The sequence below is a fragment of the Dendropsophus ebraccatus genome, chromosome 13 (genome assembly GCF_027789765.1).
Source record: "Dendropsophus ebraccatus isolate aDenEbr1 chromosome 13, aDenEbr1.pat, whole genome shotgun sequence".
In the NCBI taxonomy this organism is placed as follows: domain Eukaryota; kingdom Metazoa; phylum Chordata; class Amphibia; order Anura; family Hylidae; genus Dendropsophus; species Dendropsophus ebraccatus.
The window spans coordinates 1,472,154-1,493,419 of record NC_091466.1 but is presented as its reverse complement, the minus strand read 5'-3'; the positions used below and the strand labels follow the sequence as shown (position 1 = coordinate 1,493,419).

The 21,266-nt window shown below is 49.0% G+C and overlaps 1 protein-coding gene across 1 annotated transcript in view; it reads left to right on the top strand.

The window, feature by feature from the left end:
• MSTO1 (misato mitochondrial distribution and morphology regulator 1) overlaps window positions 1-21,266 on the top strand; it is a 30,081-nt gene that overhangs the window by 6,784 nt on the left and 2,031 nt on the right. The window contains exons 2-9 of the mRNA XM_069950721.1: window positions 430-550; window positions 13,308-13,380; window positions 13,573-13,618; window positions 13,708-13,744; window positions 18,788-18,902; window positions 18,980-19,091; window positions 19,175-19,309; window positions 19,390-19,542. Coding sequence (XP_069806822.1) covers window positions 430-550; window positions 13,308-13,380; window positions 13,573-13,618; window positions 13,708-13,744; window positions 18,788-18,902; window positions 18,980-19,091; window positions 19,175-19,309; window positions 19,390-19,542 — 792 coding nt within the window. The remainder of the gene's footprint in view (window positions 1-429; window positions 551-13,307; window positions 13,381-13,572; window positions 13,619-13,707; window positions 13,745-18,787; window positions 18,903-18,979; window positions 19,092-19,174; window positions 19,310-19,389; window positions 19,543-21,266) is intronic.

Genomic DNA, 21,266 nt, shown 5'->3' with positions numbered 1-21,266 from the left:
TGGGATCTCCTGTATGATGATGAGCGGTGGTGGTGGGATCTCCTGTATGATGAGTGGTGGTGGGATCTCCTGTATGATGAGGAGAGGTGGTGGGATCTCCTGTATGATGATGAGGAGCGGTGGTGGTGGGATCTCCTGTATGATGAGTGGTGGTGGGATCCTCTCCGTTACCCTTTTCATTGTTGCTCCCTTTGTATTTTGCACAGTGCAGACATAGAGGGGGAGGGGGGGCTTTAATCTTTGCAGCAGTAATTTCTGGGAGTTTGATATTGGAGAGTGGAGGGGTTCCCCTAGAGGTAGAGGATGGTATAAAGGGCCAAGAAGAATGTTGGGGGAGGGGTTAAATGCTAAATCTATTCACCATGTTGTAGTCACTAGTTGTGGAGAATCAGTTGGGCGGAGCATCTCACATATAATTCTGTATAACAGGAGGCGGAGTCTTCCCAGAGCCAGGAGTGTGAGATATGCAGTGACGTCCTCTTCCGCCGAGGGGTGACCCTGCGTGGGGTTGAGACTTACACCCCACGCCTCATTGCACTGGATCTAAAAGGTGAGTGTCTGCCACAGCCATGTGTATAGAATGCAGCCCTGACTAATAACAAATTGGTGGTGATAAGGTGAATTTTACCCTTTCATCCACCTTATTCCCAAGTGACTATCCCTGTCCAAATTGAATAAAGCTGAGTGCTAGCGACGAGGAGAAAACACCAGACACAAATAGTCGGTATTGCCTTCTCTCTCAGCTGAGATAGAAGTATACTCCCCTTTATTTAGTTTCACATTGATTATATGTTCCTTCATTATAGGTGGAGTTTCAAGTGACAAAGAGTATACATGTAATACTGTGATTGGTTATTCCATAAATGGTTAGCTATATCCTGTCCGGCGCAGTGAGCTGGTTAGTGGTTATTTATTAGACATCATCATCTTTTGTGAGTTCAGGGTGGTATCCTCCTCCTCCTCCTGCCTATTTAGTACATTACCACAGCTGTATCCTCTCCATACTGCCTATTTAGTATACTACCACAGCTGTATCCTCCCCATCCTGCCTAGTTACTATATTACCACAGCTGTATCCTCCTCCTCCTCCTTCCTAGTTACTATATTACCACCTCTGTTTCCTCCCCATCCTGCCTAGTTACTATATTACCACAGCTGTATCCTCCTCCTCCTTCCTAGTTACTATATTACCACCTCTGTATCCTCCCCATCCTGCCTAGTTACTATATTACCACAGCTGTATCCTCCTCCTCCTTCCTAGTTACTATATTACCACAGCTGTATCCTCCTCCTCCTGCCTAGTTACTACATTACCACAGCTGTATCCTCCCCATCCTGCCTAGTTACTATATTACCACAGCTGTATCCTCCTCCTCCTGCCTAGTTACTATATTACCACAGCTGTATCCTCCTCCTCCTTCCTAGTTACTATATTACCACAGCTGTATCCTCCTCCTTCCTAGTTACTATATTACCACAGCTGTATCCTCCCCATCCTGCCTAGTTACTATATTACCACAGCTGTATCCTCCTCCTCCTTCCTAGTTACTATATTACCACAGCTGTATCCTCCCCATCCTGCCTAGTTACTATATTACCACAGCTGTATCCTCCTCCTCCTTCCTAGTTACTATATTACCACAGCTGTATCCTCCTCCTCCTTCCTAGTTACTATATTACCACAGCTGTATCCTCCCCATCCTGCCTAGTTACTATATTACCACAGCTGTATCCTCCTCCTCCTCCTTCCTAGTTACTATATTACCACAGCTGTATCCTCCTCCTCCTTCCTAGTTACTATATTACCACAGCTGTATCCTCCTCCTTCCTAGTTACTATATTACCACAGCTGTATCCTCCTCCTCCTTCCTAGTTACTATATTACCACAGCTGTATCCTCCCCATCCTGCCTAGTTACTATATTACCACAGCTGTATCCTCCTCCTCCTCCTTCCTAGTTAATATATTACCACCTCTGTATCCTCCCCATCCTGCCTAGTTACTATATTACCACAGCTGTATCCTCCTCCTCCTTCCTAGTTACTATATTACCACCTCTGTATCCTCCCCATCCTGCCTAGTTACTATATTACCACAGCTGTATCCTCCTCCTCCTTCCTAGTTACTATATTACCACAGCTGTATCCTCCTCCTCCTGCCTAGTTACTACATTACCACAGCTGTATCCTCCCCATCCTGCCTAGTTACTATATTACCACAACTGTATCCTCCTCCTCCTGCCTAGTTACTATATTACCACAGCTGTATCCTCCTCCTCCTTCCTAGTTACTATATTACCACAGCTGTATCCTCCTCCTTCCTAGTTACTGTATTACCACCTCTGTATCCTCCCCATCCTGCCTAGTTACTATATTACCACAGCTGTATCCTCCTCCTCCTTCCTAGTTACTATATTACCACAGCTGTTTCCTCCTCCTCCTGCCTAGTTACTATATTACCACAGGTGTATCCTCCTCCTCCTTCCTAGTTACTATATTACCACAGCTGTATCTTCCTCCTCCTTCCTAGTTACTATATTACCACAGCTGTATCCTCCTCCATCCTAGTTACTATATTACCACCTCTGTATCCTCCCCATCCTTCCTAGTTACTATATTACCACAGCTGTTTCCTCCTCCTCCTGCCTAGTTACTATATTACCACAGCTGTATCCTCCCCCTCCTGCCTAGTTACTATATTACCACAGCTGTATCCTCCCCATCCTGCCTAGTTACTATATTACCACAGCTGTATCCTCCCCATCCTTCCTAGTTACTATATTACCACAGCTGCATCCTCCTCCTTCCTAGTTACTACATTACCACAGCTGTATCCTCCTCCTCCTGCCTAGTTACTATATTACCACAGCTGTATCCTCCCCATCCTGCCTAGTTACTATATTACCACAGCTGTATCCTCCCCATCCTGCCTAGTTACTATATTACCACAGCTGTATCCTCCTCCTGCCTAGTTACTATATTACCACAGCTGTATCCTCCTCCTGCCTAGTTACTATATTACCACCTCTGTATCCTTCCTAGTTACTATATTACCACAGCTGTATCCTCCTCCTGCCTAGTTACTATATTACCACAGCTGTATCCTCCTCCTCCTCCTGCCTATTTAGTACATTACCACAGCTGTATCCTCCCCATACTGCCTATTTAGTATATTACCACAGCTGTATCCTCCTCCTCCTGCCTAGTTACTATATTACCACAGCTGTATCCTCCTCCTCCTCCTTCCTAGTTACTATATTACCACAGCTGTATCCTCCTCCTCCTTCCTAGTTACTATATTACCACAGCTGTATCCTCCCCCTCCTGCCTATTTAGTATATAACCACAGCTGTATCCTCCTCCTGCCTAGTTACTATATTACCACAGCTGTATCCTCCTCCTCCTGCCTAGTTACTATATTACCACAGCTGTATCCTCCTCCTGCCTAGTTACTATATTACCACAGCTGTATCCTCCCCATCCTGCCTATTTAGTATATTACCACAGCTGTATCCTCCCCATCCTGCCTATTTAGTATATTACCACAGCTGTATCCTCCCCATCCTGCCTATTTAGTATATTACCACAGCTGTATCCTCCTCCTTCTCCTGCCTAGTTACTATATTACCACAGCTGTATCCTCCCCATCCTTCCTAGTTACTATATAACCTCCGCTGTATCCTCCTCCTCCTTCCTAGTTACTATATTACCACAGCTGTATCCTCCTCCTGCCTAGTTACTATATTACCACAGCTGTATCCTCCCCCTCCTGCCTAGTTACTATATTACCACAGCTGTATCCTCCTCCTCCTGCCTAGTTACTATATTACCACAGCTGTATCCTCCCCATCCTGCCTAGTTACTATATTACCACAGCTGTATCCTCCTCCTCCTTCCTAGTTACTATATTACCACAGCTGTATCCTCCTCCTGCCTAGTTACTATATTACCACAGCTGTATCCTCCTCCTTCCTAGTTACTATATTACCACAGCTGTATCCTCCTCCTCCTCCTGCCTAGTTACTATATTACCACAGCTGTATCCTCCTCCTTCCTAGTTACTATATTACCACAGCTGTATCCTCCTCCTCCTCCTGCCTAGTTACTATATTACCACAGCTGTATCCTCCTCATCCTGCCTAGTTACTATATTACCACAGCTGTATCCTCCTCCTGCCTAGTTACTATATTACCACAGCTGTATCCTCCCCCTCCTGCCTAGTTACTATATTACCACAGCTGTATCCTCCTCCTCCTTCCTAGTTACTATATTACCACAGCTGTATCCTCCTCCTCCTGCCTAGTTACTATATTACCACAGCTGTATCCTCCCCATCCTGCCTAGTTACTATATTACCACAGCTGTATCCTCCCCATCCTGCCTAGTTACTATATTACCACACCTGTATCCTCCTCCTCCTGCCTAGTTACTATATTACCACAGCTGTATCCTCCTCCTCCTTCCTAGTTACTATATTACCACAGCTGTATCCTCCTCCTCCTTCCTAGTTACTATATTACCACAGCTGTATCCTCCCCATCCTGCCTAGTTACTATATTACCACAGCTGTATCCTCCTCCTGCCTAGTTACTATATTACCACAGCTGTATCCTCCTCCTCCTGCCTAGTTACTATATTACCACAGCTGTATCCTCCTCCTCCTGCCTAGTTACTATATTACCACAGCTGTATCCTCCTCCTCCTGCCTAGTTACTATATTACCACAGCTGTATCCTCCTCCTCCTGCCTAGTTACTATATTACCACAGCTGTATCCTCCTCCTTCCTAGTTACTATATTACCACAGCTGTATCCTCCTCCTTCCTAGTTACTATATTACCACAGCTGTATCCTCCTCCTCCTGCCTAGTTACTATATTACCACAGCTGTATCCTCCTCCTTCCTAGTTACTATATTACCTCAGCTGTATCCTCCTCATCCTGCCTAGTTACTATATTACCACAACTGTATCCTCCTCCTTCCTAGTTACTATATTACCACAGCTGTATCCTCCTCATCCTGCCTAGTTACTATATTACCACAGCTGTATCCTCCTCCTCCTGCCTAGTTACTATATTACCACAGCTGTATCCTCCTCCTTCCTAGTTACTATATTACCACAGCTGTATCCTCCTCCTTCCTAGTTACTATATTACCACAGCTGTATCCTCCTCCTCCTGCCTAGTTACTATATTACCACAGCTGTATCCTCCTCCTTCCTAGTTACTATATTACCACAGCTGTATCCTCCTCATCCTGCCTAGTTACTATATTACCACAACTGTATCCTCCTCCTTCCTAGTTACTATATTACCACAGCTGTATCCTCCTCATCCTGCCTAGTTACTATATTACCACAACTGTATCCTCCTCCTGCCTAGTTACTATATTACCACAGCTGTATCCTCCTCCTCCTGCCTAGTTACTATATTACCACAGCTGTATCCTCCCCATCCTGCCTAGTTACTATATTACCACAGCTGTATCCTCCTCCTCCTTCCTAGTTACTATATTACCACAGCTGTATCCTCCTCCTCCTGCCTAGTTACTATATTACCACAGCTGTATCCTCCTCCTCCTTCCTAGTTACTATATTACCACAGCTGTATCCTCCTCCTCCTGCCTTGTTACTATATTACCACAGCTGTATCCTCCTCCTCCTGCCTAGTTACTATATTACCACAGCTGTATCCTCCTCCTTCCTGCCTAGTTACTATATTACCACAGCTGTATCCTCCTCCTGCCTAGTTACTATATTAGCACAGCTGTATCCTCCTCCTGCCTAGTTACTATATTACCACAGCTGTATCCTCCTCCTCCTTCCTAGTTACTATATTACCACAGCTGTATCCTCCTCCTCCTGCCTAGTTACTATATTACCACAGCTGTATCCTCCTCCTCCTCCTGCCTAGTTACTATATTACCACAGCTGTATCCTCCTCCTCCTCCTGCCTAGTTACTATATTACCACAGCTGTATCCTCCTCCTTCCTAGTTACTATATTACCACAGCTGTATCCTCCCATCCTGCCTAGTTACTATATTACCACAGCTGTATCCTCCCTCCTGCCTAGTTACTATATTACCACAGCTGTATCCTCCTCCTCCTGCCTAGTTACTATATTACCACAGCTGTATCCTCCCCCTCCTGCCTAGTTACTATATTACCACAGCTGTATCCTCCCCCTCCTGCCTAGTTACTATATTACCACAGCTGTATCCTCCTCCTCCTGCCTAGTTACTATATTACCACAGCTGTATCCTCCCCCTCCTGCCTAGTTACTATATTACCACAGCTGTATCCTCCCCCTCCTGCCTAGTTACTATATTACCACAGCTGTATCCTCCCCCTCCTGCCTAGTTACTATATTACCACAGCTGTATCCTCCTCCTGCCTAGTTACTATATTACCACAGCTGTATCCTCCTCCTCCTGCCTAGTTACTATATTACCACAGCTGTATCCTCCCCCTCCTGCCTAGTTACTATATTACCACAGCTGTATCCTCCCCCTCCTGCCTAGTTACTATATTACCACAGCTGTATCCTCCTCCTCCTGCCTAGTTACTATATTACCACAGCTGTATCCTCCTCCTCCTTCCTAGTTACTATATTACCACAGCTGTATCCTCCTCCTGCCTAGTTACTATATTACCACAGCTGTATCCTCCCCATCCTGCCTAGTTACTATATTACCACAGCTGTATCCTCCTCCTGCCTAGTTACTATATTACCACAACTGTATCCTCCTCCTTCCTAGTTACTATATTACCACAGCTGTATCCTCCTCCTTCCTAGTTACTATATTACCACAGCTGTATCCTCCTTCTCCTGCCTAGTTACTATATTACCACAGCTGTATCCTCCCCCTCCGGCCTAGTTACTATATTACCACAGCTGTATCTTCCTCCTCCTTCCTAGTTACTATATTACCACAGCTGTATCCTCCTCCTCCTGCCTAGTTACTATATTACCACAGCTGTATCCTCCTCCTGCCTAGTTAGTATATTACCACAGCTGTATCCTCCTCCTCCTGCCTAGTTACTATATTACCACAGCTGTATCCTCCTCCTGCCTAGTTACTATATTACCACAGCTGTATCTTCCTCCTCCTGCTTAGTTACTATATTACCACAGCTGTATCCTCCTCCTCCTTCCTAGTTACTATATTACCACAGCTGTATCCTCCTCCTCCTGCCTAGTTACTATATTACCACAGCTGTATCCTCCCCATACTGCCTAGTTACTATATTACCACAGCTGCATCCTCCTCCTTCCTAGTTACTATATTACCACAGCTGTATCCTCCTCCTCCTTCCTAGTTACTATATTACCACAGCTGTATCCTCCTCCTCCTGCCTAGTTACTATATTACCACAGCTGTATCCTCCCCATCCTGCCTAGTTACTATATTACCACAGCTGTATCCTCCCCATCCTGCATAGTTACTATATTACCACAGCTGTATCCTCCTCCTCCTTCCTAGTTACTATATTACCACAACTGTATCCTCCTCCTTCCTAGTTACTATATTACCACAGCTGTATCCTCCTCATCCTGCCTAGTTACTATATTACCACAGCTGTATCCTCCCTATCCTGCCTAGTTACTATATTACCACAGCTGTATCCTCCTCCTTCCTGCCTAGTTACTATATTACCACAGCTGTATCCTCCTCCTCCTTCCTAGTTACTATATTACCACAGCTGTATCCTCCTCCTGCCTAGTTACTATATTACCACAGCTGTATCCTCCCCCTCCTGCCTAGTTACTATATTACCACAGCTGTATCCTCCTCCTCCTTCCTAGTTACTATATTACCACCTCTGTATCCTCCCCATCCTGCCTAGTTACTATATTACCACAGCTGTATCCTCCCCATCCTGCCTAGTTACTATATTACCACAGCTGTATCCTCCTCCTCCTGCCTAGTTACTATATTACCACAGCTGTATCCTCCCCATCCTGCCTAGTTACTATATTACCACAGCTGTATCTTCCTCCTCCTTCCTAGTTACTATATTACCACAGCTGTATCCTCCTCCTCCTGCCTAGTTACTATATTACCACAGCTGTATCCTCCTCCTCCTTCCTAGTTACTATATTACCACAGCTGTATCCTCCTCCTCCTCCTGCCTAGTTACTATATTACCACAGCTGTATCCTCCTCCTCCTGCCTAGTTACTATATTACCACAGCTGTATCCTCCTCCTCCTGCCTAGTTACTATATTACCACAGCTGTATCCTCCCCATCCTGCCTAGTTACTATATTACCACAGCTGTATCCTCCCCATCCTGCCTAGTTACTATATTACCACAGCTGTATCCTCCCCATCCTGCCTAGTTACTATATTACCACAGCTGTATCCTCCTCCTCCTTCCTAGTTACTATATTACCACAGCTGTATCCTCCCCATCCTGCCTAGTTACTATATTACCACAGCTGTATCCTCCTCCTCCTTCCTAGTTACTATATTACCACCTCTGTATCCTCCCCATCCTGCCTAGTTACTATATTACCACAGCTGTATCCTCCCCATCCTGCCTAGTTACTATATTACCACAGCTGTATCCTCCTCCTCCTGCCTAGTTACTATATAACCACAGCTGTATCCTCCTCCTCCTGCCTAGTTACTATATTACCACAGCTGTATCCTCCTCCTCCTTCCTAGTTACTATATTACCACAGCTGTATCCTCCTCCTCCTTCCTAGTTACTATATTACCACAGCTGTATCCTCCTCCTCCTGCCTAGTTACTATATTACCACAGCTGTATCCTCCTCCTGCCTAGTTACTATATTACCACAGCTGTATCCTCCTCCTCCTGCCTAGTTACTATATTACCACAGCTGTATCCTCCTCCTCCTGCCTAGTTACTATATTACCACAGCTGTATCCTCCTCCTCCTGCCTAGTTACTATATTACCACAGCTGTATCCTCCTCCTCCTGCCTAGTTACTATATTACCACAGCTGTATCCTCCTCCTTCCTAGTTACTATATTACCACAGCTGTATCCTCCTCCTCCTCCTGCCTAGTTACTATATTACCACAGCTGTATCCTCCTCCTGCCTAGTTACTATATTACCACAGCTGTATCCTCCTCCTCCTTCCTAGTTACTATATTACCACCTCTGTATCCTCCCCATCCTGCCTAGTTACTATATTACCACAGCTGTATCCTCCTCCTCCTGCCTAGTTACTATATTACCACAGCTGTATCCTCCTCCTCCTGCCTAGTTACTATATTACCACAGCTGTATCCTCCTCCTGCCTAGTTACTATATTACCACCTCTGTATCCTCCTCCTCCTGCCTAGTTACTATATTACCACAGCTGTATCCTCCCCCTCCTGCCTAGTTACTATATTACCACAGCTGTATCCTCCTCCTCCTGCCTAGTTACTATATTACCACAGCTGTATCCTCCCCCTCCTGCCTAGTTACTATATTACCACAGCTGTATCCTCCTCCTCCTTCCTAGTTACTATATTACCACAGCTGTATCCTCCTCCTTCCTAGTTACTATATTACCACAGCTGTATCCTCCCCATCCTAGTTACTATATTACCACAGCTGCATCCTCCTCCTTCCTAGTTACTATATTACCACAGCTGTATCCTCCTCCTCCTTCCTAGTTACTATATTACCACAACTGTATCCTCCTCCTCCTGCCTAGTTACTATATTACCACAGCTGTATCCTCCCCCCCCTGCCTAGTTACTATATTACCACAGCTGTATCCTCCTCCTCCTCCTTCCTAGTTACTATATTACCACAACTGTATCCTCCTCCTCCTGCCTAGTTACTATATTACCACAGCTGTATCCTCCTCCTCCTGCCTAGTTACTATATTACCACAACTGTATCCTCCTCCTTCCTAGTTACTATATTACCACAGCTGTATCCTCCTCCTTCCTAGTTACTATATTACCACAGCTGTATCCTCCTCCTCCTGCCTAGTTACTATATTACCACAGCTGTATCCTCCCCCTCCGGCCTAGTTACTATATTACCACAGCTGTATCTTCCTCCTCCTTCCTAGTTACTATATTACCACAGCTGTATCCTCCTCCTCCTGCCTAGTTACTATATTACCACAGCTGTATCCTCCTCCTGCCTAGTTAGTATATTACCACAGCTGTATCCTCCTCCTCCTGCCTAGTTACTATATTACCACAGCTGTATCCTCCTCCTGCCTAGTTACTATATTACCACAGCTGTATCTTCCTCCTCCTGCTTAGTTACTATATTACCACAGCTGTATCCTCCCCATCCTGCCTAGTTACTATATTACCACAGCTGTATCCTCCCCATCCTGCATAGTTACTATATTACCACAGCTGTATCCTCCTCCTCCTTCCTAGTTACTATATTACCACAGCTGTATCCTCCCTATCCTGCCTAGTTACTATATTACCACAGCTGTATCCTCCTCCTTCCTGCCTAGTTACTATATTACCACAGCTGTATCCTCCTCCTCCTTCCTAGTTACTATATTACCACAGCTGTATCCTCCTCCTGCCTAGTTACTATATTACCACAGCTGTATCCTCCTCCTCCTGCCTAGTTACTATATTACCACAGCTGTATCCTCCTCCTCCTTCCTAGTTACTATATTACCACCTCTGTATCCTCCCCATCCTGCCTAGTTACTATATTACCACAGCTGTATCCTCCTCCTCCTGCCTAGTTACTATATAACCACAGCTGTATCCTCCTCCTCCTGCCTAGTTACTATATTACCACAGCTGTATCCTCCTCCTCCTTCCTAGTTACTATATTACCACAGCTGTATCCTCCTCCTCCTGCCTAGTTACTATATTACCACAGCTGTATCCTCCTCCTGCCTAGTTACTATATTACCACAGCTGTATCCTCCTCCTCCTGCCTAGTTACTATATTACCACAGCTGTATCCTCCTCCTCCTGCCTAGTTACTATATTACCACAGCTGTATCCTCCTCCTCCTGCCTAGTTACTATATTACCACAGCTGTATCCTCCTCCTCCTGCCTAGTTACTATATTACCACAGCTGTATCCTCCTCCTTCCTAGTTACTATATTACCACAGCTGTATCCTCCTCCTGCCTAGTTACTATATTACCACAGCTGTATCCTCCTCCTCCTCCTGCCTAGTTACTATATTACCACAGCTGTATCCTCCTCCTGCCTAGTTACTATATTACCACAGCTGTATCCTCCTCCTCCTTCCTAGTTACTATATTACCACCTCTGTATCCTCCCCATCCTGCCTAGTTACTATATTACCACAGCTGTATCCTCCTCCTCCTGCCTAGTTACTATATTACCACAGCTGTATCCTCCTCCTTCCTAGTTACTATATTACCACAGCTGTATCCTCCTCCTCCTTCCTAGTTACTATATTACCACAGCTGTATCCTCCTCCTCCTGCCTAGTTACTATATTACCACAGCTGTATCCTCCTCCTTCCTAGTTACTATATTACCACAGCTGTATCCTCCTCCTCCTTCCTAGTTACTATATTACCACAGCTGTATCCTCCTCCTCCTGCCTAGTTACTATATTACCACAGCTGTATCCTCCTCCTTCCTAGTTACTATATTACCACAGCTGTATCCTCCCCATCCTAGTTACTATATTACCACAGCTGCATCCTCCTCCTTCCTAGTTACTATATTACCACAGCTGTATCCTCCTCCTCCTTCCTAGTTACTATATTACCACAACTGTATCCTCCTCCTCCTGCCTAGTTACTATATTACCACAGCTGTATCCTCCCCCTCCTGCCTAGTTACTATATTACCACAGCTGTATCCTCCTCCTCCTCCTTCCTAGTTACTATATTACCACAACTGTATCCTCCTCCTCCTGCCTAGTTACTATATTACCACAGTTGTATCCTCCTCCTCCTGCCTAGTTACTATATTACCACAACTGTATCCTCCTCCTTCCTAGTTACTATATTACCACAGCTGTATCCTCCCCATCCTGCGTAGTTACTATATTACCACAGCTGTATCCTCCTCCTGCGTAGTTACTATATTACCACAGCTGTATCCTCCTCCTCCTGCCTAGTTACTATATTACCACAGTTGTATCCTCCTCCTCCTGCCTAGTTACTATATTACCACAACTGTATCCTCCTCCTTCCTAGTTACTATATTACCACAGCTGTATCCTCCCCATCCTGCGTAGTTACTATATTACCACAGCTGTATCCTCCTCCTGCGTAGTTACTATATTACCACAGCTGTATCCTCCTCCTCCTGCCTAGTTACTATATTACCACAACTGTATCCTCCTCCTTCCTAGTTACTATATTACCACAGCTGTATCCTCCTCCTTCCTAGTTACTATATTACCACAGCTGTATCCTCCCCATCCTGCGTAGTTACTATATTACCACAGCTGTATCCTCCTCCTTCCTTGTTACTATATTACCACAGCTGTATCCTCCTCCTTCCTAGTTACTATATTACCACAGCTGTATCCTCCTCCTTCCTAGTTACTATATTACCACCTCTGTATCCTCCCCATCCTGCCTAGTTACTATATTACCACAGCTGTATCCTCCTCCTTCCTAGTTACTATATTACCACAGCTGTATCCTCCCCCTCCTGCCTAGTTACTATATTACCACAGCTGTATCCTCCTCCTCCTTCCTAGTTACTATATTACCACAGCTGTATCCTCCTCCTCCTGCCTAGTTACTATATTACCACAGCTGTATCCTCCTCCTCCTGCCTAGTTACTATATTACCACAGCTGTATCCTCCTCCTGCCTAGTTACTATATTACCACAGCTGTATCCTCCTCCTTCCTAGTTACTATATTACCACAGCTGTATCCTCCCCATCCTGCCTAGTTACTATATTACCACAGCTGTATCCACCCCATCCTGCCTAGTTACTATATTACCACAGCTGTATCCTCCTCCTCCTTCCTAGTTACTATATTACCACAGCTGTATCCTCCTCCTCCTGCCTAGTTACTATATTACCACAGCTGTATCTTCCTCCTCCTTCCTAGTTACTATATTACCACAGCTGTATCCTCCTCCTGCCTAGTTACTATATTACCACAGCTGTATCCTCCTCCTCCTTCCTAGTTACTATATTACCACAGCTGTATCCTCCTCCTCCTGCCTAGTTACTATATTACCACAGCTGTATCTTCCTCCTCCTTCCTAGTTACTATATTACCACAGCTGTATCCTCCTCCTTTTTACTGTATTATTGGAGGTTTAGCCTCCTTCTTTCTCTTGAATATATTCCTTGAAGCGTAGCTTTTTGTCTGCTTACTGTATGACTATATTGTGTGTTTTAGGGAGCGTCCGATTGCTGAGAGATGAAAGCTCTGTATACGAGGACAGACGCACACGGCACAGTGTTCCAGCCTGGTGAGATTCGGTGTGCCCCTTTAGATACCAGTCCTGCACACAGCCCGGATCTGTCTTAAGCGCTTCCTACTCTCCCCATTGCCTGACACTGTGATGAGGATACTACGTCCACTCTATCAGTATGGCACCTTTGTGGTACTGCTGTAGTGTTTTCTTGTTCAGATGATACTGTTTTATTGTCTGCTGTTACAGGAAAGGAAATGTAAGCGTTCACAGAGAAGACCCCGGCACCCTGCAGGTAACATAAGGGGGCTCTTCTCCAGGCTTGGTTGTGTAGTGGGGGCAGGCTGGTTTCTGAGTAACCTGGAGTCTTGTGTCTTGTATCAGGGAGAAGATGGGGCCCTATCACCCGGCCATGATGGAGGTGAGTAGCGAGGCTGGGACATATGGAGGAAGGCTCCTTCTCTGTGAGGCGTTTATTTCCCAGTATCCTCCTTGTACCTGCCGCTCTGCGTTGAGGGCAATCCCCATGTCATATTGTGCTAGGGGGGGGGGGGGAGGAAATGATGATCACCACAACTGTGATATAACGGAGCCAGATAATCAACAGAGGACATATAATCATTCTGTGCCCTGCTCTATATTAAACTAAACATGTGATGGATGAGAAGCAGAGGACAAGATCAGGCTATCCTGTAGTGGATGAGGAAGGAGAGGATCAGGGTAATCTGTAGTGGATGAGGAAGGAGAGGATCAGGCTATCCTGTAGTGGATGAGGAAGGAGAGGATCAGGCTAATCTGTAGTGGATGAGGGAGGAGAGGATCAGGCTAATTTGTAGTGGATGAGGAAGGAGAGGATCAGGCTATCCTGTAGTGGATGAAGATGGAGAGGATCAGGCTAATCTGTAGTGGATGAGGGAGGAGAGGATCAGGCTATCCTGTGGTGGATGAGGAAGGAGAGGATCAGGCTATCCAGTGGTGGATGAGGAAGGAGAGGATCAGGCTATCCTGTAGTGGATGAAGATGGAGAGGATCAGGCTATCCTGCAGTGGATGAGGAAGGAGAGGATCAGGCTAATCTGTAGTGGATGAGGGAGGAGAGGATCAGGCTATCCTGTGGTGGATGAGGAAGGAGAGGATCAGGCTAATTTGTAGTGGATGAGGAAGGAGAGGATCAGGCTATCCTGTAGTGGATGAAGATGGAGAGGATCAGGCTATCCTGCAGTGGATGAGGAAGGAGAGGATCAGGCTAATCTGTAGTGGATGAGGGAGGAGAGGATCAGGCTATCCTGTAGTGGATGAAGATGGAGAGGATCAGGCTATCCTGTAGTGGATGAAGATGGAGAGGATCAGGCTATCCTGCAGTGGATGAGGAAGGAGAGGAGCATGGTAATCTGTAGTGGATGAGGAAGGAGAGGATCAGGCTATCCTGTGGTGGATGAGGAAGGAGAGGATCAGACTAATCTGTAGTGGATGAGGAAGGAGAGGATCAGGCTATCCTGTGGTGGATGAGAAAGGAGAGGATCAGGCTATCCTGTAGTGGATGAGGATGGAGAGGATCAGGCTATCCTGTGGTGGATGAGGAAGGAGAGGATCAGGCTAATTTGTAGTGTATTAGGAAGGAGAGGATCAGGCTATCCTGTAGTGCAGGGGCCCTCAACTGGCGGACCGCGGTCCGAACCCGGACCGCGGAGGCCAGCTGTCCGGACCCCTGGTCAGACCTCCTAACCGCCCCTGATCCGGTCTGTCCCGCTCCCCACCGCACTGCCTCCCGCCCCATAGGCGTACTGTCCTTAGATGTCAGTACGCCTGTGGGGCTGGGGGCAGTGTCGGTCCGGCCCCCGGCTGATACGCGCTCTCTGGGGATGTCCCGGGGATTCCCCAGCAGAGCGCGCACCACAGACCTCAGTGTACGCTGCCGGCCTGTCCTTCCCGGAAGTGCAGACCGGCGGCGTACGCTGAGGTCACTGATGCGCGCTCTGCTGGGGAATCCCCGGGACATCCCTACAGAGCGCGTATCAGCCGGGGGCCGGACCGACGGGAAGAGACGAAGACAGCCGCAGCGGGGAACGAGATGCTAGGTGAGTTGTTTTTGTTATTTTTTTTTTTTCTGTCTGGGGGGCATCTACAAGGGGAGAGCGCACAGGTGGACTATATACTACAGGGGGGACCTCACAGGGGGCTATATACTACTGAGGGGGCTATATACTACTGGGGGGAGCGCACAGGGGGCTATATACTACAGGGGGCACCTCACAGGGGGCTATATACTACTGAGGGGGCTATATACTACTGGGGGGAGCGCACAGGGGGCTATATACTACAGGGGGCACCTCACAGGGGGCTATATACTACTGAGGGGGCTATATACTACTGGGGGGAGCGCACAGGGAGTTATATACTACAGGGGGGACCTCACAGGGGCTATATACTACAGGGGGAAAGCACAAGGGGGGCTATATACTACTGGGGGGGACCTCACAGGGGGCTATATACTACTGGGGGGAGAGCACAGGGGCGCTATATACTACTGGGGGGAGCTCACAGGGGGCTATATACTACAGGGGGACAGCGCACGGGGGGGCTATATACTACAGGGGGACAGCGCACGGGGGGGCTATATACTACAGGGGAGCTCACAGAGGGCTATATACTACAGGGTGGAGCTCACAGGGGGGCTATATACTACTTGGGGGGAGTTCACAGGGGCTATATACTACTGGGGGGAGCTCACAGGGGGCTATATACTACAGGGGGAGAGCACAGGGGGGCTATATACTACTGGGGGAGCTCACAGGGGGGCTATATACTACTGGGGGACAGTGCACAGGGGGCTATATACTACAGGGGGAGAGCGCACAGGGGGGCTATATACTACTGGGGGGAGCTCACAGGGGGCTATATTCTACAGGGGGAGAGCGCACGGGGAGGCTATATACTACTGGGGGGAGCTCACAGGGGGCTATATACTACTGGGGGAGCAACAGGGGGCTATATACTACTGAGGGAGAGCACACAGGGGGGGCTATACACTACTGGGGGAGCAACAGGGGGGCTATATACTACAAGGGCAGTCACCCCCTTTGTACCTAATATCAAAGGCCTGGTGAGAGAGAAAAAAATGCCAGTTTTCCCGCTAATAAGCAGCAATTCTGTATATAAATAGTTGAACGTTTGTGACAAAGTAACAAAACACGTTTCCTACTGATGTTCAGCTCGGACCTTCACCTGACAATAGACCCCGGTAAGTGGACCTTCACTAAAAGTTGTTGAGTACCCCTGCTGTAGTGGATGAAGATGGAGAAGATCAGGCTATCCTGGAGTGGATGAGGAAGGAGAGGATCAGGCTAATCTGTAGTGGATGAGGAAGGAGAGGATCAGGCTAATCTGTAGTGGATGAGGAAGGAGAGGATCAGGCTAATCTGTAGTGGATGAGGGAGGAGAGGATCAGGCTAATCTGTAGTGGATGAGGAAGGAGAGGATCAGGCTAATCTGTAGTGGATGAGGAAGGAGAGGATCAGGCTAATCTGTAGTGGATGAGGGAGGAGAGGATCAGGCTATCCTGTGGTGGATGAGGAAGGAGAAGATCAGGCTAATCTGTAGTGGATGAGGAAGGACAGGAGCAGGGTAATCTGTAGTGGATGAGGAAGGAGAGGATCAGACTAATCTGTAGTGGATGAGGAAGGAGAGGATCAGACTAATCTGTAGTGGATGAGGAAGGAGAGGATCAGGCTATCCTGTGGTGGATGAGAAAGGAGAGGATCAGGCTATCCTGTAGTGGATGAGGATGGAGAGGATCAGGCTATCCTGTAGTGGATGAGGATGGAGAGGATCAGGCTATCCTGTAGTGGATGAGGAAGGAGAGGATCAGGCTATCCAGTGGTGGATGAGGAAGGAGAGGATCAGGCTATCCAGTGGTGGATGAGGAAGGAGAGGATCAGGCTATCCTGTGGTGGATGAGGAAGGAGAGGAGCAGGGTAATCTGTAGTGGATGAGGAAGGACAGGATCAGGCTAATCTGTAGTGGATGAGGAAGGAGAGGATCAGACTAATCTGTAGTGGATGAGGAAGGAGAGGATCAGGCTATCCTGTGGTGGATGAGGAAGGAGAGGATCAGGCTAATTTGTAGTGGATTAGGAAGGAGAGGATCAGGCTATCCTGTAGTGGATGAAGATGGAGAGGATCAGGCTATCCTGGAGTGGATGAGGAAGGAGAGGATCAGGCTATCCAGTGGTGGATGAGGAAGGAGAGGATCAGGCTATCCTGTGGTGGATGAGGAAGGAGAGGAGCAGGGTAATCTGTAGTGGATGAGGAAGGAGAGGATCAGGCTATCCTGTGGTGGATGAGGAAGGAGAGGAGCAGGGTAATCTGTAGTGGATGAGGAAGGACAGGATCAGGCTAATCTGTAGTGGATGAGGAAGGAGAGGATCAGACTAATCTGTAGTGGATGAGGAAGGAGAGGATCAGGCTATCCTGTGGTGGATGAGAAAGGAGAGGATCAGGCTATCCTGTAGTGGATGAGGATGGAGAGGATCAGGCTATCCTGTAGTGGATGAGGATGGAGAGGATCAGGCTATCCTGTAGTGGATGAGGAAGGAGAGGATCAGGCTATCCTGTGGTGGATGAGGGAGGAGAGGATCAGGCTATCCTGTGGTGGATGAGGGAGGAGAGGATCAGGCTAATCTGTAGTGGATGAGGAAGGAGAGGATCAGGCTATCCTGTAGTGGATGAGGGAGGAGAGGATCAGGCTATCCTGTGGTGGATGAGGGAGGAGAGGATCAGGCTATCCTGTGGTGGATGAGGAAGGAGAGGATCAGGCTATCCTGTGGTGGATGAGGAAGGAGAGACCAGGCTATCCTGTGGTGGATGAGGAAGGAGAGGAGCAGGCTAATCTGTAGTGGATGAGGAAGGAGAGGATCAGGCTATCCTGTAGTGGATGAGGGAGGAGAGGATCAGGCTTTCCTGTAGTGGATGAGGAAGGAGAGGATCAGGCTATCCTGTGGTGGATGAGGGAGGAGAGGATCAGGCTATCCTGTGGTGGATGAGGAAGGAGAGGATCAGGCTATCCTGTGGTGGATGAGGAAGGAGAGGATCAGGCTATCCTGTGGTGGATGAGGAAGGAGAGACCAGGCTATCCTGTGGTGGATGAGGAAGGAGAGGATCAGGCTAATCTGTAGTGGATGAGGAAGGAGAGGATCAGGCTAATCTGTAGTGGATGAGGAAGGAGAGGATCAGGCTAATCTGTAGTGGATGAGGAAGGAGAGGATCAGGCTATCCTGTAGTGGATGAGGGAGGAGAGGATCAGGCTATCCTGTGGTGCATGAGGAAGGAGAGGATCAGGCTATCCTGTGGTGGATGAGGAAGGAGAAGATCAGGATAATCTGTAGTGGATGAGGAAGGACAGGATCAGGCAGTGGGGGGCAGGGCAGATTGCCTGCAGTTCTATGTTGTTGTTCTCTCCATTACCAGAGACAGCGCCCCCACCTGGCAGCACAGAGATGACCGGTTCGGTTTGGTCGGACTTTCTCCAGACACAGTTTCATCCTAAATCGGTTCACCTTGTGAGCAGTCACAGCTATGGTGGGTGAGTGGAGGACGCAGGTGAGGCTGGGGGAGGGGCAGGATGGCTGTCTCATACACCTGCATGCTCACATCATATAGGGATATGGACGGACTGGACTCCTTCAGCCAGGGGGACGTTGTCTTCAAGACACAACTCGAAGAGATAGAAGACAGACTTCACTTCTTCACTGAGGAGTGTGACTACTTACAGGTCCTAGGGGAGGGTTGTGATGGCGGGGGGGGGGGGGGGGGGATTGGGCTACCTTACTGACCCCTCCTCTTGCTGTATTTCAGGGCTTTCACATCCTGTGTGACCTCCACAATGGCTTCTCTGGGGTGGGGGTCCGGATGGCGGAGCTGTTACATGACGAGTATCCCGGTCGGGGAATTTTGAGCTTCGGCGCATGTCCTGCTCCATCAGGAGAAAGGGTGAGGGGGAAGGGGTATAACGGCATAGTGTGGCCCCGGGTCCTCCTTTCTTCCCCATCACTCATTTCTTTCCGTTCTAGGACCCATGTAAGGCGGTGTACCAGCTTATGAACTGTCTCCTGGCCCTGGGGCCCCTCAGCAGTCATAGCTCCCTCTTCTGCCCCCTGTCTGTTGTATCCAGCCTGGGCCGGAGACCGGGGCCCCCTGCAGCATTCCCCCAGCTGCTGTACAATGTAAGCAAGTATACACCCCCTTCTCAGAGTGCGGCTCCTCACCCCTCCTCCTTCTGTTACAGCACGCCCCCTCCTTGTTACAGTACATGGCTCCCCTCCTCCTGTTACAGAACACGGCTCCTCTCCTCCCCTCCTCCTGTTAGTGTGCGGCTTTTCCCCTCCTCCTGTTACAGTGCACGGCCCCTCCTCCCCGTTACAGTGCACGCCTCCTGCCCTCCTCCTGTTAGTGTGCTGCTCCTCCCCTCCTACTGTTACAGTGTGCTGCTCCTCCCCTCTTCCCTGTTAGTGCGCTGCTCCTCCCCTCCTACTGTTACAGTGTGCTGCTCCTCCCCTCTTCCCTGTTAGTGCGCTGCTCCTCCCCTCCTACTGTTACAGTGTGCTGCTCCTCCCCTCCTCCTGTTACAGTGCACGGCCGCTCCTCCCCGTTACAGTGCATGCCTCCTGCCCTCCTCCTGTTAGTGTGCTGCTCCTCCCCTCCTACTGTTACAGTGTGCTGCTCCTCCCCTCTTCCCTGTTAGTGCGCTGCTCCTCCCCTCCTACTGTTACAGTGTGCTGCTCCTCCCCTCCTCCTGTTACAGTGCACGGCCGCTCCCCTCCTCCCCGTTACAGTGCATGCCTCCTGCCCTCCTCCTGTTAGTGTGCTGCTCCTCCCCTCCTACTGTTACAGTGTGCTGCTCCTCCCCTCTTCCCTGTTAGTGCGCTGCTCCTCCCCTCCTACTGTTACAGTGTGCTGCTCCTCCCCTCCTCCTGTTACAGTGCGCCCCCTCCCCTCCTCCTGTTACAGTGCGCTGCTCCTCCCCTCCTCCTGTTACAGTGAGCCCCCTCCCCTCCTACTGTTACAGTGCGCCCCCTGCCCTCCTCCTCCTGGTACAGTGCGCGCCCCCTCCCCCTCCTCCTGTTACAGTGCGCGCCTCCTCCCCTCCTCCTGTTACAGTGCGCGCCTCCTCCCCTCCTCCTGTTACAGTGCGCTGCTCCTCCCCTCCTCCTGTTACAGTGCGCCCCCTCCCCTCCTCCTGTTACAGTGCGCCCCCTCCCCTCCTCCTGTTACAGTGCGCTGCTCCTCCCCTCCTCCTGTTACAGTGCGCTGCTTCTCCCCTCCTCCTGTTACAGTGCGCCCCCTCCCCTCCTCCTGTTACAGTGCGCCCCCTCCCCTCCTCCTGTTACAGTGCGCTGCTCCTCCCCTCCTCCTGTTACAGTGTGCTGCCTCCTCCCCTCCTACTGTTACAGTGCGCCCCCTGCCCTCCTCCTCCTCCTGTTACAGTGCGCGCCCCCTCCTCCTGTTACAGTGCGCGCCTCCTCCCCTCCTCCTGTTACAGTGCGCTGCTCCTCCCCTCCTACTGTTACAGTGCGCCCCCTGCCCTCCTCCTCCTGGTACAGTGCGCTGCTCCTCCTCCTCTCCTCTCCTCCTGTTACAGTGCGCGCCTCTTCCCCTCCTCCTGTTACAGTGCGCTGCTCCTCCCCTCCTACTGTTACAGTGCGCCCCCTCCCCTCCTTCCTGTTAGTGCACTGCTCCTCTCCTCCTCCTGTTACAGTGCGCGCCTCCTCCCCTCCTCCTGTTACAGTGCGCGCCTTCTCCCCTCCTCCTGTTACAGTGCGCTGCTCCTCCCCTCCTCCTGTTACAGTGCGCTGCTCCTCCCCTCCTCCTGTTACAGTGCGCCCCCTCCCCTCCTCCTGTTACAGTGCGCTGCTCCTCCCCTCCTCCTGTTACAGTGCGCTGCTCCTCC